This window comes from Heterodontus francisci, chromosome 2 (assembly GCF_036365525.1).
Source record: "Heterodontus francisci isolate sHetFra1 chromosome 2, sHetFra1.hap1, whole genome shotgun sequence".
Taxonomy (NCBI): domain Eukaryota; kingdom Metazoa; phylum Chordata; class Chondrichthyes; order Heterodontiformes; family Heterodontidae; genus Heterodontus; species Heterodontus francisci.
The window spans coordinates 145,270,318-145,290,077 of record NC_090372.1 but is presented as its reverse complement, the minus strand read 5'-3'; the positions used below and the strand labels follow the sequence as shown (position 1 = coordinate 145,290,077).

The following is a 19,760-nucleotide window of genomic DNA, read 5'->3' as shown; positions in this document are numbered from 1 at the left end:
TTTTTTGTTCTGGATTGCTTACCTCAATAGAGGTTTCCCTGCAGTTTTCTGGGGGTTCCCGTGCTTTTCAGGAGCTCCCACACTTTTTGAGGGTTTCCCGCTCTTCGACTTTGTGTTCAGCCCAAGTGAAGGATTGGGTTTTTCCCCGTTTTTTTTTTAAATTTTCTGAGCAGAATGCCTTTAGAAAAGTGCTGCTAGTATTTCAAAGGGGTTTTAAACCCATCCAAGACTGTCGGTATCGTGACTCATCCGATCACTGGATTTTACTTGCAGGCCACCATACTTCAGTGGTGCAGCCTGTATTTCTGGGCTCTGACTCATCATAGCTGTGGAGCTCATCACAGCCTCTTCTGTAGATAAGTAGTTTTATTACCATACTGAGCAAGTATTTATCTTTAAACTTCTCTGTTGTTCACCTGGTGTTTCTTCCAAAGGTGAGGAGATCTTCAAATTCTCCTGGTCACTTTCACCGCTGTTTTACCATTGTTTTACTGCTGCCACCATGCTGGGTTTAGTTGTATTTGTATTAGTAGGGATCTCACTGTCTTCTGTATTAAGCCTTTACATATTTATCCTACACTTACCTTTTTGGAGGCGACATCCATGTTCCTCTTCTTGCTGGGTGCAGTCCCAGCAGTGACCATCGCTCCTGATTGGCCAGCAGCTCTTGGAGGTGGGACTCCTGCCTCATTGCAGCAGAAGCCCTGACTGCAACCAGTTAAGGATGTGAGCCATGCAAAAGAACAGTGTGGCACTGGGCCTGCCCCTGGCTTTCCTGCCAGTGGAGGGGACCCCTCACCATTAAATTCCGGCCATAGTGTCCGAGTTGATGATCTTGTCCTAGGCTTGCTTTTTTTGTTTATAAATCAGGATGCGCTGCAGCATTGAATATTGCTGCCTTCCGAGTTAACAGTTCTGGCAAGCAAATCCACCAGTGCACCAATGAAATGCACCATTTTGGTTCAGTCTGTGCATGCATTTAAGGAAGATAAATAAGTACTTAAGGGAGAAAGGATTAGAAGGTTATGCCAATAGGGTGAGCTGGAATAAGGTGGAACAGGGCTCATGTGGAGCTTAAACACTGGCAAAGACCTGTTGGGCGGAATAACTTGTTTTGGTGCTGAAAAATTCTGCGTCATTCTATATAATTTTTCCATTGTAACGCCACAGTTTCCAATCTTTGGCGTTTTGGAGCTGAAATTCTGCTCCTATGTGACAGTGATGCAGGCATATTCTGAGTGTGGCCAACAGAAATTATAGAGCAAAAGTCTTGTGTCAGAAATAGGTTGAAAACGAGCTGCCAGGGTTTTCTGATTGGGCAGCGTGACCCTCATTAAGCCTCCAAAAATTATTTACATTAAAGCAGGACCTCCATCCCAAGGCACACCCCACCCTTTCCAGTGGTTTAGACCAGCAATATGAGGTAATTACCTGAAGAAAACAGGCAGAGCATCTTTCAGCAGCTGCAGAGCCACAAGAAGTGTCTTTTTTCACATCTCAGTTTCAGTTACATTTTTCTTTTCTCTCCTGTTACCACCTACCAGACAGGGGTATATCACAGCAAGGTACAGCTTCCTCTGCTGAAGGATGGACAATCCTTTTGCAATCCCTCTTGCCCTCTTAGTGGTGGAGGGTAAATTAATTTTCCAAGGATTTATTAGAGGGAATTCCACCTGTATCTGAGTTGAAGATATTGTTCCACCATTACTCAAGTATGTCAGTCCACAGACCCCACCAGAGACCCTTGAAGATGTCATAGGAGACTTGTCCCATGGTAGACCTTTCCCAAGGTTGGCTCTGAGCCCTCAAGACCTGCCCATCAATTTGGACATCAGTGAGTGCTTGTCATCATAACGCTTTATTGTTCTAATATAACATGAGGTGCTGTGGCCTTGAAAAATGGGAGTTTTAAATTGTAAAATGCATCGTATAGATCTATCTTCCTCTGGTAAGGGTTGTCAGGAAAACCCGAGATGCCAAATTGGAAATATTAATTTCATCAGTTGGAAACTTACCTTAGATCTTTAATGAAAAAAACCCTACAGGTGACTTTAAAAAAAACTAGCAGCCAAGGTGGCCACTTCCATTTACATCTGAAATAACAGGAGATCGGACTGGAGACAAAAAGTCTAACAAGGAGTCCAGCCAGGACAATGGTTTGCTCTAAGTGATTGAATTACCTAGAATTGCTTCATTTGCACGGCAGTCAAGGCCATCCCCACCCATTGACTTTGAAAAAGCCAACCCCCTCCAAGTGTGAATGGACATCCTCGGGCATGTAGAACCTTGAATTTCATTAGAAGATTCGAGAAAAAACCTCATTAGAAACAAAGGGGATTGAGAAGAACCATGTGACCGCCTGTTCATCCCTGAAGAAACAAGTTTTGTTACACAGACAAGCAGACAGGCAGTTACTGAGTTTACAGCAGCACCAAAGGCTGCTGCTCCCCTGTCACTCCCTCTCTCTCTCTTTTCTCTCTTCCTGGAAAACATCAAGAAAAGAAGTGTCTGCGACTGGGGGACCCTCCAAGCCTACAGACCACTACAGCCAGCGACCAGGGGAAGAGAATCAACTACCAATTCTGCCTTCAGCAAAACTCTGAACAAAGCAAGCCAGCCAAAGTACACTTTGACCAACCAAGAACTTCAAGAATACAGCTTCAGCTGAGGACTACTGGATCATCCACTTTACAGACTGTATTTAAACTTCATTTATTCTGGACTTTAATCCAACCACCAAATCTGTTTTCCCTCCTGCAATCTGCTTGTGTGTGTGTGATTCTTGTGTGAATGCATGCATGAACGTGCAGCATATTTTTAGTATTTTTAAATCGGGTTAGAGTGTTAAGTATAATTAACTTACCTCTTTCTCGTTTAAACTCAAGAAAACCTGTTCAATTGGTTCTTTCATGATCTTAGTAAAGGAAAAAGGTAAAACACTCACAGAGGTGGTAAGCACATCCACTGTTTAAAAGGAATAAACCCAGTTGCAGTCAAATAAGAGGAAGGAGCAAGAGGGGAGCCTGAGACCCCCTCCTAACCTGGCCGTAACAGGGTTTACATGAGATGCAAAGACTGAGCTGCAAGTGTGAGAGGGCTTAACATGGGGGATGATTACATGCGGAACAGGCAGTACTTTATGGAAAACAATCATAAGGCCATCCATGAAATAAAGATAATTGTTGGGTGCTATTTCAGTGCCAGATTCCATTAAGTGTGCCATGTTCTTTCCCACCTGTTCCCAGCTCCCACAGGAAATAGACACAGCATGGAGTCTTAACACCTGATATCAGAATTAGTGCTCTTCTAGACTGGGCCCCTTAAAGTGCCACATTGGGAAAATCTCCTCGCACCTGCCTCATAAATCTCCATATCCATTTAATCATCCCTGAAATAGGAGGTTATGTGTTGTACCACTCTGCCACTTGCCCACAGAATCTGTTTGATGCATCACATTGTGCTTCCTTTTGTTCTCTTTATAATACTTCCTCCTCCCCAAGCTTTGACCGTGGTTTACATCTGAAATTCAATTCAGAGCTTGATGAAGGACCAAATAAGTATTTGCCCCCATATACAGGCATTATCTTAAGGGCACACATCCCTTTAATTTAGAACCGCTGGCTAGACATCTCACCTGCATTAGGGAAAAGCTCTTTTTTCAGCTATGCAAAATGATTCTAATAAGCTGGACTGGATATTTCGGAGCAGTCAGTGCACTGCTGCATTGGCACAGTTTGCATTGGCAATGTGGCAGGAAAACATGAATTACACCGTTAGCAGAATTTCAGTTGCAGTGTTTTTTATATGGATCAATAGTCTCATTTACTTCTTGTTAAGATTTGCTAACCTTGAACAATAGTCAAGGAGCTTAAGAATTACTATCTGTTATTCAGAAAAAAAAGCAAGCAGTAAATATGAAGAGTTGGAGACCTACAGAAAAGAGAGTCGAAAAGAGAGATTTAAAGAAAGAAGAGAGAAAAGATGAACAAAAAGTCAGCAACAAAGATAATGAGAAATTGTGTGAGAAGCATAGAGAGAGAACTAAGACAGACTGCAAGACAACCAGAAAGACAGAGGGAGAAAATAATTACAGAATGGCAGACAGAGAGACAGTTACAAGAAATGATTCTTTGCATTTGACAACAAAAACGTTTGTTTGAGACCCACAATTCTGACATGTGGGACTTTCCCATGTTTTAAATTGACAACTTTTCACAGGTTATTAGTAGAGCATTAGCTTCACTGGCCTGTAGACTTTACATTCTACAAAATATAGGCAGTAGGAAGTGTTGCAACTGCTCCAAGGTAATTTATTAGTTTCTATTTTTGTCTACATCTTGCATAGAAACATTCAATTCTCCTGTAATGGGTATTGAAACTGAGAAGACTAAAAGGAATTGAAATGTGAATATAAATTACATGTAATCCATTCAACGACTGTGCTTAACTGTCACAGAATGTAATAAAAAATGTCAACTCTGAGTCCTGCAAATTGGTCTGTGGTGCTCAACTATAGAAGTCCTGTTTTTGCTCAATATAGGTAAGCAGATTGAGTTAATCTTGGAATTTCTTCTTTTAATATTGCTACTACTGTTTTCCATACTGGATCTGGAATTGTGGCAACGTGTTCTTTATTCCTTTGGAGGAAAATAAACTGTAACAGCCACTGAAAATAGATTGCTAAATCCTACTAATATACTTGATTTCTATTGCAGCTATTTTAAAAATGTAACTGTTGATCAAAAATAGTGTCCCTCTCTCTTTTTGTAACTTGTCTGTTTGTCTCCTATTCTAAAATTCTTCCCGTCTTTCTCTCAGCTTTTCTGGTAGTCTTGCACTTCTGTCTTTTTCTCATTGTGTTATCATTATCTGTCGCTGACCGTTTATTCAATTTTCCTCTCTTTCTGTAAATCTCTCCATCCCACTCTCTCCTCTGTAAGTCTCCTACTCTCTATATGTAACTCACCTCCTTTCTTTCTGTGTGAATTTCACTATTAAATACTCATCTTCCTTCATCTGTATGTGAATAAAATTCATCTTGGGCAGTAGCGCAAATGTCCGATAGTGGATTGTGTCATGCAGGTCCCCACCTGCCAAGAATGAGGCACATATATTTCACCACATGGACGTTAAATTTTTAAATTATTGCTGGGAAGAAAAGAAAATGCATTACCTCACATTTGTCCGGGTTAAACTCCATCTGCCATTTCTCCGCCCAAGTCTCCAACCGATCTATATCCTGCTGTATCCTCTGACAATCCTCATCATTATCCGCAACTCCACCAACCTTTGTGTCGTCTGCAAACTTACTAATCAGACCAGCTACATTTTCCTCCAAATCATTTATATATACTACAAAGAGCAAAGGTCCCAGCACTGATCCCTGCGGAACACCACTAGTCACATCCCTCCATTCAGAAAAACACCCATCCACTGATACCCTCTGTCTTCTATGACCGAGCCAGTTCTGTATCCATCTTGCCAGCTCACCTCTGATCCCATGTGACTTCACCTTTTGTACCAGTCTGCCACGCGGGACCTTGTCAAAGGCTTTACTAAAGTCCATATAGATAACATCCACTGCCCTTCCTTCATCAATCATCTTCGTCACTTCCTGAAAAAACTCAATCAAATTAGTAAGACATGACCTCCCCTTCACAAAACCATGCTGTCTCTCGCTAATAAGTTTGTTTGTTTCCAAATGGGAGTAAATCCTGTCCCGAATAATCCTCTCTAATAGTTTCCCTACCACTGACGTAAGGCTCACCGGCCTATAATTTCCTGGATTATCCTTGCCACCCTTCTTAAACAAAGGAACAACATTGGCTATTCTCCAGTCCTCTGGGACCTCACCTGTAGCCAATGAGGATGCAAAGATTTCTGTCAAGGCCCCAGCAATTCCTTCCCTTGCCTCCCTCAGTATTCTAGAGTAGATCCCATCAGGCCCTGGGGGCTTATCTACCTTAATGCTTTGCAAGACACCCAACACCTCCTCCTTTTTGATATTGAGATGACTGAGACTATCTGCACCCCTTCCCTAGGCTCATCATCCACCAAGTCCTTCTCTTTAGTGAATACTGATGCAAAGTACTCATTTAGCACCTCGCCCAGGGGAGTTTTAAATTGGAGAAACAGTATTTGAAGACAGGAAGCTCTTTGCTCCTGGATTGAGAATGTCTCTCTCCTGTCTGCTCTCATCTCTTTCTCACCAGCTTCAGAATCCATTGAAGACATATGAACCCCGAGAGAGGAAAGTCTCTTACAGTGAACAAGGTTTAAGAAGGATACTGGGCCCCAACAAAAAGCAAAATCTACCTACAAGCAAGGACTACAGCGAGCTTGAAGCACAGTAACAAAAACCCCTCTTCAGAGATTGCCTCAAACTTCTCCACTATTTTTCTTCTGCTCTTTTCTATCTCTATTTGCATGTGCATATCGCGTATGCATGCTAGCGTGGGGCACAGCGTGTATCTGTAGGCGTTAACTAAATCAGAGTTTAAGTTGTAATAAATTTCACTTTTCTTCTTTAAACCTAAGAAAACTTGTTTGTGCCCATTTCTTTGCCTTATAATTGGAAAGCAGTGAACAAGGATTCACCAAGGGGATCTCAAAACACAGTGTGTTTAAAAATTAAATCCTGTTACAGTAAGAACTGAAAGGGAACCCCAGACACCTTTCTCACCTGGTCATAACAATTGCCATTTTATACTCTGCCCGAAACTCGCTGCCATTGACTTGAAGCAATGAAGGGTCTGGCGTTAGGAAGAAATGGTAGGCTGGGGCTTCTGGCCATGGTGGGGCATGCAGTGGGTTCCAGGAAGGAACAGAGCAGATAGCAGATAGAGCGGAGCAGAGATTCTGGAGGCTGAGACTGAATTGTAGCCTGGAGCTTGCCTATGAGAGAGAGTGGGAAGTAGGGCATTGGGAGGGAATGGGAGCTGGGATCACAATATGTGGGAGCAGCAGGCATTGATGAGAATAGGAAAAATGAGATAGAAATCGAAAATGCTGGAAACACTCAGCAGTTCAGGCAGCATTTATGGAGAGTGAAGCAGAGTTAACGTTTCAGGTCGAGGACCCTTTATCACGACTGGTAAAATTAGAGATGTGACAGCTTTTAAGCAAGAACAGAGTCATGGAAAGGAGGAGAGGGAAGGACCAAAGGGAAGATCTATGTTAGTGTGGAAGGCAGGAGTGATTAAATAACAAAAGGGATGATGGTGCGAGGCAAAACTTAGTGCTCCTGGTAATAGGAAAAATAAAGCTGCATTATACTATACCTATGTGCTCTTGAAAGAGCTAATGTGATTTCCCACCACTGTGCCAGTTTTCTTAGTGTGGCACATTAGTGTACCTTTGTGATTTGTGTCTTAGTAGTAGGATGCAATTTAACATCTGCAGTTCCCCGAATTAAGAGTTTCTAAGTCTTGACTCTGTCCTCAGGAAAGAAAGATGCTAACCCAAAGAAGGGGCAGCAAAACAATGATTTGTGTCACATGGGAAGAAGAAATTAGAGGCAAATATAATCTGAAAGATAAAATATTGAGGATATTTAAGACTCAGAACCACTAACAATGAATTGGGAGCATGGCCAGAGAACATGCACAATATTTTAAAAATGAGCAGGAGTAATATACCAAAAAGGAAATCGTGTTGCGTGATTACATCATTATAAAATGTTGGTCCAGATAAGTGAAAGAGTCCAGTCTAATAGCCCTGTAATGGATCATAGAGGTGGTACAGGAATACCTTGCATATGTCATTATTGCATTAGTACTAATGACAAATCACAGGATACTGATATATGGGCCACTAAATGCTTATATAATATCAGGAAAGGTGAAGCTGATTCGTAAGAGAATGCAGTTTGAGAGAACTGGAAACTGGAACTCCACCATTCATGTGTAACAGATGCATTTCTAACTTGAATTTTGTTTGTTGTTTCTGAATGGATGGGTAAAATATATTGGAAACTGATAAATGTTGACATTTTGTTATTACAGTGGAAATTTATCACATCAAGACTGACAATGTCTTGGTTTCAAGTAATCAGCAAAAATGCTTTGCTCTAATTTCAGGAATAGGTGGTGTTAAAAATAGAATTCCTAAATCAGTAGCAGCATAATCATGTTGAGAGAAGATTGCCAAATGTATCATGCATAACAAGATCATAAACCCATTTATAAAGAACGTACGTTTCTCATTAATGACCTTAATGGGCTTTAATGAATAACAACTGGGTATTTTTTTCTCTAGTTGCGAACACTCATTAGCCTGTTATTCTGAGACGAATGCTAAACACAGACAAATGGTCTATGAGCGCTTTTTAGCCTATCCAATGCCTTTTCATTCATCTACTTTTCACTAAAATTATTAGAGTGAATATAGTTCTATGTAAGCCATTGCTTTGTTTGTATAATTGCCCAGCTTTTGTGGTAAGTAGCAAAGAAAGCTGCCCACAAAGATCTAGCGATCTCTGTGGTGTGGATTTCACCTTTCCCGATATTAATTTCATTCTGGCACCAGTTATAGGAGAGCTCTGGCGTCCACTAACAGTAATGTCATCAAGCAGGCCAAGTAACCAATTACATTGAAGAATTCTCATGGACAGCAAACCAGGAAGTAACAAGCAGTTACTTTTTACAGTTTTACAGATAGCAAAATTAAAATTGGACATACACAGGGGATTAAGGGAGAAACTAAAATATCAACAAACTTTTAAAAAATAATTATTATTTTAAAAATTTATGGATGTTTTAGCATGGAATGGAGAAATTTGACATTCCACAAATATAAAATTAGTTTTTTAGGGCCAGAGGTGCTGTTCACCAGTAATTATGCACTGTTAAAACCGAGTTACACCTCATTCAATAAGGCATAACTTTTTCCAGTGTTTTTACAGCAAGACTCATACCATAAAAAGTGGAAGTTCTCATAAAATCAGTGATTTGTAACTGATTTCCATCTGTGAGGACTTCAGTAGGGAGGAGGAACAGGGAATCACTGTCATCAACGTCTGGATTTCCACGTTTAACTGCATATGTACAGATGCCAGAAGTTGCTGTTAGTTTCACAAGAGTAATGATGGTGAATGCTGAAAGTTTTGCTGTCATTACAACTGAGCCATTGTATCACCAAAAATATGTAAGGACAGTCGTAGCAACTACAGGCCAGTTTGCTTAACATCAGTGGTGGGCAAGGTTTTAGAAACAATAATCAGGGATAAAATCAACACACACTTGGAGAGATTCAAGTCAATTAAGGAGAGCCAGCAGAGAATTATAAAAGGTTTGACTAATCTAATTGAATTTTTGATTAAGTAACAGAGAAAGTTGATGAAGGGAATGCGGTGGATGTTGTTTATATGGACTTTAAGAAAGCGTTTGATAAGGTACCACATAAAAGGCTGGTTAACAAAATTGAAGCTCATGGAATAGGAGGGTCAGTGTCCAATTGGATAAAAAAATTGGCTTAAGTACAGAAAACAGCGAGTCATAGTAAATGGTTGTTTTTCAGACTGGAGGATGGTAGTGTTCCCCAAGGGTCAGTGCTGGGACCACTACTTTGTTTGCTCTATAAATGGCTTGCATCTTGGAATAGAGAGTAGAATCTCAAAATTTGCCAAAGACACCAAACTTGGAGGTGCAGCAAACAGTGAGGATGATATGAACCACCTGAACAGGACATAGATAGGCTAGCAGAATGGGCAGACAGATGGCAGATAGAATTTAATACTGACAAGTGTGAAGTGATGCATTTTGGCAGAAGGGATAGAGTGAGGCAATATAGATTTAATGGCACTGTTCTAAAGAGTGTGCAGGAACAGAGGAACCTGGGTTGCATGTGCATCAATCTTTGAAGGTACCAGAACATATTGAAAGAGTGGTTAGTAAAGTATATGGGATCTTGGGCTTCATAAACAGAAGCATTGAGTAAAAAAGCATGGATGTTATGCTGAACTTTTATAAAGCTCTGGTTAGGCCCCACCTGGAGAAATGCATCCAGTTCTGGTCACCACACGTTAGGAAGGATGTGAGGGTCCTTGAGCGGGTGCAGAGCAGATTTACCACAATGGATCTTGGGATGGAGAATTTTAGTTACAAGATTAGATTGGAAAAACTGGGGTTGTTCTCCTCAGAACAAAGGAGATTGAGGAAAGATTTAATAGAAGTGTATAAGATTATGATAGGCTTAGATAAGTTAGACAAGGAAAAACTATTACCATTAACTAATGGCACAAGGACCAGGGGACACAGATTTAAGGTTTTGGGCAAGAGATGCAGGAATATGAGGAAGCACCTTTTTACACAATGGATGGTAATGCCCTGGAACTTGCTGCTCATAAGAGTGGTGGAAGCAGAGGCAATCAATGACTTCAAAAGGAAATTGGATGGCCACTTGAAGGAAATAGACTTTCAGGCTACAGGGATCAAGCAGGAGAGTGGGACTGACTGAATAGCTCCTTGGAGAGCCGGCATGGACTCAATGGGCCGAATGGCGGCCTTCTGTGCCGTAAATGACTCTGTGACTCTATGATTACTAGATTGCATAGAGGAGACACAATACATTGGAGTAAGGAACGCAAATATCTGATCTGTGTGCAAATGGGCAGTGAGCACCAAATGAGCTAGATGGCTTTGCACAAGCCATTCCCAAAGGTTGTTGGGCCCCTGACTTTCACTTAAATTAGGCAGCTGCCCTATAATGGAGTGTCTGAGCAGTATTCTAGCTGCACCGTGCCTGTTTCAAACTGAACAGGAGGTTGAATTACATTTTTTAAAATTCCATTTACTCCTATCTGCCTGGAGACCCTCGCCTATGTTTTGGAACAAATTGCTTGGCCTACAATGGCCACCAATAGTCTGTGCCAGCTAAGATTCTAACCCTGGTGTTCCCATAAGCAACACACCCAGAATGGCAGAAAATTATACAAATGAGCTGACCTTGCATTATCTGGCGATGTCACTGGTGTACACGCGACTTGCACAGCAATGTGCGGGGGCTGTATTTTCAACCCTGTAGTTTATTCGATGTGCAGACAACATTCGTGGCTTATGAGCATCTTTGTCACAAGAAATATAAATTATAGATCTCACTTTTCATTACTGTATTTCCAGTTTATTTTAGATATAAACATTTATGCATATTAATTGGCTTCAGTTTTACTAAAGCCTCTTTTAAGTGTGCTGAAATAATTTACCACTGAAGGCAGTTAGGACAAAAGCTTCAGTTCAATTGTATAGCTTTTATTCCTTTCTCTATAATCAGGTTCTGTGAATATTTCTTATCAGTATCTGTTGAATCATTGTGAGACAGAACCTCTAGAGTTGTTATTTAGTTTCTGTTAAAAAATTGGAGGATTTTTGTTTACTGTGGGCTCATGGTTCTGTTACTGATTTGACAAGTGATGTTAAAAGCAAGCTTTACACAGGAACAATAAACCGTTTTTTGCCATTCTTCGTACAAAAAAAGATATAATCAATGTTCCTGCTAAACTGCGCAGATGTACGGCTGTGCAGCACCCTGAGAGGTACCACACAGGCCTCGCTCTGTGATAAATAAAGTCTGTGTGTGACCACGCAAAAACCTTTAGAGGGACCATACAGTGTAAAAAATGAGCTGTGCACAGCAACTAAATTTTGAAGGGAACATTGGATTCCATTAGACCTAAGTGAATATTAGACAAAGTAGTAATTGGATTTTAGTCCTTTTCTGTGTAGAAAGATGAGCCAAATATTTACTCAGCATAAGAAGGAAAAAAATGATTAAGATCAGATCCTCCAGAATGTGAAGGAATACCCAATTTTAGGCATTTTGGTTAAAGAAAGTAGGAAGTCCATGATTGCAAATATTTTGGCTATCAAAATAACGGTGAAGCTAATGGCACTCACTGTTATTTATGAGAAAATGCCACAGTAACTTCAGGTGAGGGCAGATGCACTGTAAAACTTGGAAATCCAAAAGTTACTGTCCAAGTTGTGCTGCTCCGCTATTAGCTTTGTGAAAATGCCATCTCGTTGTCTGCTTCACCATTGACATGCAATGAATGGCATGAATTTGCTATACTTGCACGGTAGATAAAAACTAAACTCACAACATCTTGCAACTTGGCCTGTTTCCCCAGGGGTATTCTATACTGTGCTACATGTAAGGATATCCCTCTGGTCATTTATCGATAGCTGCAGGCTTTGAAGAAGGGAAATGAGGATCTAAAGAGGCATGTCAGACAGGTGTGTTACCATCTTAGACGCTGAGTTAGTACCTGCCCTTACACGGCTACTAGAAAATTGCGCATAGTTATATCCAAAACATCAACATGGGGAAGCTACAACTCCCAAAGGAGCAGTGCAGCCAGAGCTTTAAAAAAAACTCTGAGGGGCAGCTCTGTCAGTGATCGTGTAATTCACAGCTGCATTGACCTTTTATGCCATTGGGTTTTTCGAAGCAACAGCAGATTGTAACTGCCAACACTCCTAACCTGTACTATAAGGTCCACCACGCAAGTTACAGATGCTTTGCTTGCCTAGTTACCCATTTCATCTAGTTTGCCATGGAAACATGCAGCAACACAAGAGAGCCATAGCTTTTCACTGTCTGACTTGATTTTCGACAGTGAAAGAAGTTTGATGGAACTAAATAGCCAAAACATTTGTGATGGAAGCCTGAGCTTAGGGTTTCAGCTGGAGAGTGGGGATTAGGGAGCTTATGACTTCAGAGGGTGCTGAAGGAGCCACTTTCACCATGGTAATCAGCAGGTTGGTCAAGCAGGCATGCAACAATACACAAATGTGGGCTGTGGACTCTTTTATAGAATCCCCCAAGCTATACAGGCGGCTTGACTCTCAAATCATTGCTTCACCTGCTCCTGCTCTTTCTGAATTATTAACATGCATTCGTGAGCAGGCCCTGTGAGGCATGAGTCACTGGGCTCAGCAGTTAATGAAGCTGTTTTAGTTCTGTACTTGTGCTTCCTCATTCATGCCCACTGCTTCTCCAAGTATTCCCTCACGCAGCTTGCTAACTGACCCCCTGGTGTAGAAGGAGTTGTGCTGGTGCTTGTGGGTGATGCAGGTTGCAGTGAAGGTGCTTGGTTGAGGTGGCTCATTGAAATCATGACCTTTCACTGCTGGACACCGAAAGGAGCAGAAGAAGATATTTTAAACTGCTATTAATGAGGCAACCCATAACATAGAATTTTACATTATTAAACAGAACAGTGTGTTCTGCTGTGGTAACCATGCATGTGCCTGTGCAATGGAGTAATTAATTAAGTAAATAAAGATAAAAGGGATGAAAAGCAAAGAGTGGTACCCGCCATTGACTTCGGGGAGGCTGCTCAGCTCATGCTACCCAACTCCTGGTTGCTTCCTCACTAGGAATTTCCAAAACCCTCTGCTCATAAGGAATGGAGGGTCAATTGAAAATTTTAAAACTGAGATTGATAGATTTTTCTTTGGCAAGGGGATTGCCCAAGGGTTACAGAACAAAGACGGGTAGATGGAATTAAGATACAAATCAGTCGTGATCTAATTGACTTGTGGGGGGGGGGGAACAGGCTGAAGGGGCTGAATGGCCTGTTCCTGTTCCCATGTGCTATGTTCCATGACTACAGCTTCAGATGCCTGTCTGCAGATGCTCACCAATCATGTGCATCCTTCTCTTGAAAACACATAGAACAGGGACATATGCTGCTGTAAGAACCATGAGAGAAGATGCGTGTAACCCATGCCCAGCGGTCACTGCTTTTCAGGAATCATGGAGCAAACACCTTGTTCTACCAGCAATACAGAGTGCCCTGGAAAACGTTGGGCAGGATAAGATGTGCTGTGAGGTAACATTTTGAAAGGAACTGAATTGTGCACAGCATTTAACTTAGCAACCTTCCTGAGCCCAGAGAACTTCTTCCAGGCATGGTTCTCGGATCCGTGCACAGCTTAATTTAAGAATCAATGCAACTCTCTCCCATTCTGATGAAAGGTCACTGACCTTTTCTCCCCACAGATGCTGTCAAACCTGCTGAGTATTTCCAACATTTTTGTCTTTAATCTCTTTAACTCTGGTTTCTAAGGAAAAAAGGTGAAATGTTTTTACTTTACATTCTTTTGCAACCTCAAAGATGCTGGGGTGGAAATAGGTGGTGTGCTGGGAGTGCATACCAGAAACCAGAGCTTAACAGAAATTGGGCTTAGGGATTCATCGTTGTATTGTCATCTAGCTGCGGCTGTCAAACAGACAAAGGCAACTTGAGGGTTCCACTAGGATAAAGCTAGAAGCAGCGGCCCTTCAGGTAGATCCTGGGTTAGTAGGAGGCAATTGGGAGGGAGGGCCATCAGGTGGGGAGGAGAAGAGTGATTGAGCAGGAGGATGGGTTGGCCAGCCATTGGCCATCAGGACTGCACAGAGACAGTAGGCACAGTCCTGATCCGCCTGGTTCCACTTACAGGTAAACATTTTTTAAAAAACCTTACTTTATTTGCGGCAACCTCCAGCAGTCCCTAGAAGGGCCGTTGGTTAGTCAACATTAGACTACATTATTCTGAATGCAGCAGCCCTGGCACCAGCTGCATTCAGGGAATCCCAATTTTAGGAAGGGTTCTTTAAACAAGCATTAGGCCCCCTATTTGTATATGCAAAGCAGTCTAACACCTGTTTCAGGTGCAAGTCCTGGACCCCAATACTGGAGCCTTTACGAATATGGCAGCTGGAGCAATTCCGAGGTGAAATGTTGCATGCATGCTGTCCACCGTATTGAAAGCTTAGGTGCCTGTTTTTACACCTGTAAAACAGATGTGGCATCAACAAATCTCTAGGCCCATGTCGATATGGGATTGTTTTTTAAAGGCTGGAGTGTGATATGTTGATTCTTGATACTAAGGCACTCAAATACTGCGCTTTGGAGAGGCTCTTAAGTGTTTTCCTTTGTGCCAGTATAGAGCTCATTTCTGCCTCACTGATGGAGACTGAACACAGAATGAGACAGCAGAGTTCTGTAGACTAGCATTGCACAGCGGACGTTTCATAAAAACAAGATGATTTAGGACTGCAGCAAGCCTGAAGCACTGACGCAAAAAGAATATACTTCATGCAAACATTGGATGCGCTAGCATTTCTTCAAACCCAGCATTAAATTAATTCTCAATGAAATAATTTGCTTTTAACAAAGATACATGGTATTAAAGTTTTAAAGACTGAAGAAAGCTAAGTGTGGATTGTTAGGCATATGAATACGTATCGAGGGAATACTGCACTGTCGGAGGTGACGTCTTTCAGATCAGGCGCTAAACCAAGGCCCCATCTGCCCTCCCAGGTGAATGTAAAAGATCCAATGGCACTGTTTCAAAGAAAAGTGTCTTTCTCTCAGTTTGCTGGACAATATTTATTGCTCAACTGACACCAGTAAAAGCAAATTAACTGGTTATTCATCTTACTGCTGTTTGTGGGACCTTGTTATGTGCAAATTGTTGGCTGCATTTGCCCATATTACAACAACAACTACACTTCAAACGTTCTTCAGCTGTGAAGTGCTTTGGGGTGTCCTGAAGATACAAAAGGTGTGAAAGACACTATAAAAATGCAAGCTCTATTTAAAATAGTCTTAGTAATCTTTCAAAACAAAACTTTGATTCTGTCAGGAGAAAATGACAGGAATATTTCACCACACAAGTACAGAAAATATCTTTGCAAATCTGCACAGAAAGTAGAACACTCCTTACATACCTGCTAGTAGACTTAATCTTGATTGCAGCAGAGGACCATCTATGTAATGGAATTGATCCACTGGGAGTGTAGGGGATTTAACTACAGATACCGAGTAAGTGCGCCTCAGGTGAAAAGCTGAGCGTAATCCTTAATGCTGAGTTTTGGCCACTGGGGTCAGATGTTAACTCAGAGTAATAAAGACAGAAAACGATTTAAGGCTTCATTCCAGTCAGTTGAGAAAGGACTATATCCTTGTACTATTGCTTTTCCATTTATGGTTTTTTTTCTGGGAACTCATACTTATTGGATTGTTCCCTTACTTCGGTTGTGGGTAAAATGTTGGAAAAGGTTCTAAGAGATAGGATTTATAATCATCTTGAAAAGAATAAGTTCATTAGAGATAGTCAGCACGGTTTTGTGAAGGGTAGGTCGTGCCTCACAAACCTTATTGAGTTTTTTGAGAAGGTGACCAAACAGGTGGATGAGGGTAAAGCCGTGGATGTGGTGTATATGGATTTCAGTAAGGCGTTTGATAAGGTTCCCCATGGTAGGCTATTGCAGAAAATACGGAAGTATGGGGTTGAAGGTGATTTAGAGCTTTGGATCAGAAATTGGCTAGCTGAAAGAAGACAGAGGGTGGTGGTTGATGGCAAATGTTCATCCTGGAGTTTAGTTACTAGTGGTGTACCGCAAGGATCTGTTTTGGGGCCACTGCTGTTTGTCATTTTTATAAATGACCTGGATGAGGGTGTAGAAGGGTGGGTTAGTAAATTTGCGGATGACACGAAGGTCGGTGGAGTTGTGGATAGTGCCGAAGGATGTTGTAGGTTACAGAGGGACATAGATAGGCTGCAGAGCTGGGCTGAGAGATGGCAAATGGAGTCTAATGCGGAAAAGTGTGAGGTGATTCACTTTGGAAAGAGTAACAGGAATGCAGAGTACTGGGCTAATGGGAAGATTCTTGGTAGTGTAGATGAGCAGAGAGATCTTGGTGTACAGGTACATAAATCCCTGAAAGTTGCCACCCAGGTTAATAGAGCTGTCAAGAAGGCATATGGTGTGTTAGCTTTTATTAGTAGGGGGATCGAGTTTCGGAGCCATGAGGTCATGCTGCAGCTGTACAAAACTCTGGTGCGGCCGCACCTGGAGTATTGCGTGCAGTTCTGGTCACCGCATTATAGGAAGGATGTGGAAGCTTTGGAAAGGGTGCAGAGGAGATTTACTAGGATGTTGCCTGGTATGGAGGGAAGGTCTTACGAGGAAAGGCTGAGGGACTTGAGGTTGTTTTCATTAGAGAGAAGGAGGAGGAGAGGTGACTTAATAGAGACATATAAGATAATCAGAGGGTTAGATAGGGTGGATAGTGAGAGTCTTTTTCCTCGGATGGTGATGGCAAACATGAGGGGACATAGCTTTAAGTTGAGGGGTGATAGATATAGGACAGATGTCAGAGGTAGTTTCTTTACTCAGAGAGTAGTAGGGGCGTGGAACGCCCTGCCTGCAACAGTAGTAGACTCGCCAACTTTAAGGGCATTTAAGTGGTCATTGGATAGACATATGGATGAAAATGGAATAGTGTAGGTCAGATGGTTTCACAGGTCGGCGCAACATCGAGGGCCGAAGGGCCTGTACTGCGCTGTAATGTTCTCTCCAAATCCCCAGTCTCTAATATAGCAGCATATCTTGTTTCTGGAAAATCTTTGTCAGACTAAAAAGGATAAACTGTATTCTCAGTAGGTTTTTTTTGGCTAAATTTAATTTCTTTGTCTAGCAAACTGCTTTTTTGGATTAAGCTCAGACCTGATGTTGAGTGGGCTAATATAAGCATGGTGTAGAATTTTGGTACAATTGAGCATTCTGTGAATGTGTGACCTCTTTCTTTGTACATGAAACAAATCATATGGAGTTACTTAATAAGTTCAATGCTTGCACAAATTGATGTGAAAAAGTTTAGGTTACTTTAGTGTCACAAGAAGTAGTTGATTTGTGCAAAAACATCAACAAATAAATTCTGTTCTTCCTTTGTGCACAATGTGTACCTTCACAGTGTTTTGTGATTGGCCTGTTATTGCTTTTTTGAAATGAACACAAATGCGCTGCAGATTACAGAAAGGAAATTACCAGGTTCCTGCATCTAATTGGTACCTAGTGATCCCTGCTGGTTGCATATGTGTGTAGACATTCTTTGAGAATGGCATTGTACTTGACTGTGATGCCTGCACAGTTGAATACTCCATTGACACTTGCTGTCAAGATTCACAAGTGAATAATGGGTGAGGTAACAGAAGGTGACTGGCACTTGTGGAGTTATTCCATGTAAGGAAACAACACAATTTTTAAAAAAAGATTGGAGGGGAGAAAGCTGGGAAGAAATTTGTATTTAAATTTCTAAAATGAAGATTAAATGTAAAATGTATCAAAATGTGGCTCTTCTTTGGTAAAACCATAATAGCAAAACAACAGGAACAAATTATATTGTCTCATATCGTGATCTCCTAAAGCTTTAATATGACCTTAATCTATCTTTCAGCTGAAACAAAAATCTGCTTTAAGTATTACCATGGAGCCAGTGGAGCACTTCGAGCAACAACACCAAGCATCAGTGTGAGAAATCCGTCTGCTCCTGTGAGTTCCTTACTGAATTCTGTTTACTATATATACAGAGAGATATCATTAGATAATCGCTCACATTAATTTTCTAGTTCTGTGCTCGCAAGCTTAGATGTGACTTAAGGTAGAAATCAAAATAGTATTTACCCTCTTTCTCATCACAGTCTGTAGTTGCTGAAAGCTAACAGATGGTGTTGTTATTGTATTGCAGCAAATCAAATTATTGTGGCAGTGTCCTTTTCTCCAAGCATCTATTTCACATGTTGTGGTCTATACAGAGTGCTTTGGTACATTTTATTTAAAAAAAACTCATCTCCACATTTGATGTAACAAATTAATAATTTTTTAAAAATCTACTTATGTTTCTTCTACACTGTTTAACATTCAATTTAATACTTCAAATAGTGGGAGAGATGACAGCTTACCTAAGAATTGGCTCCATGCAGGTCTTACTCCTGTTCATTTATAAAATACTATTAATGAATGTGCATTTGCATCCTTGTGTAATACTAACATAAAGGTTTAAATATCATGAATACTTCCTCTGACTGTAAGACAATGCAACTTATTGTTTATTTTCGTGGAGAGACTTGTCCCCTAGTGTTTTAAATTTTTACAATATGATTAAATTAATGTCAGATTCCTTCTTCCGATAGTTGATGGATTATTGCATTTCATTGAAGAAGCCTTTTTGCTGATTCTTACTTCCTCCTCCTCGATGGGTGTTTCTTCATGATAGGGTCTGGTAACTCATTCAGCTGACCATTATTCCCATTGAAAGAAGAAAGAAAGAAAGACTTGCCTTCAGATCGCACCTTTCATGACCACCAGATGTCTCAAAGCGCTTTTACAGCCAATGAAGTACTTTTTGAAGTGTAGTCACTGTTGTAATGCATTGCACCAACATTTGGGTGTCTTTATGGGGGAATCATGGTCAAGCTCAATGTTGTCCTTACCTCATGGCTACACATATGTATTTTATGTGATAGTGTAAGATGGTTGGTAGTGAATCAGCAACCCAATTTTTATTTTCATTGAAGTCAGTGGGAATAGAAGACGCAGGCAGGTAGTGCAGGAGTCCCCTGTGGCCATCCCCTTCTCAAACAGATATACCGCTTTGGATACTGTTGGGGGGGATGACCTCCTAGGGAAAATCAGCAACAGCCAAGTTCGTGGCACCACGGAGGGCTCTGCTGCACAGCAGGGGAGGAAAAGGGGTGGAAGAGCTGTGGTGATAGGGGATTCTAGCATAAGGGGTGCAGATAGGCATTTCTGTGGCCACAAACGAGACTCCAGGATGGTATGTTGCCTCCATGGTACTAGGGTCAAGGATGTCTCGGAGCAGCTGCAGGACATTCTGAAAGGAGAGGGTGAGCAGCCAGAGGCCGTGGTCCATATTGGTACTGACGACATAGGCAGGAAGAGAGATGAGGTCCTGCAAAGTGAATATA

At 41.4% G+C, this 19,760-nt stretch overlaps 1 protein-coding gene across 2 annotated transcripts in view; it reads left to right on the top strand.

Moving 5' to 3' along the window:
* Positions 1-19,760, top strand: part of LOC137347289 (E3 ubiquitin-protein ligase HECW1-like) — a 630,030-nt gene that overhangs the window by 217,041 nt on the left and 393,229 nt on the right. For both annotated transcript variants that reach the window (XM_068011682.1, XM_068011674.1), the window contains exon 4: positions 18,230-18,324. In XM_068011682.1, the coding sequence (XP_067867783.1) occupies positions 18,230-18,324 (95 nt within the window). The remainder of the gene's footprint in view (positions 1-18,229; positions 18,325-19,760) is intronic.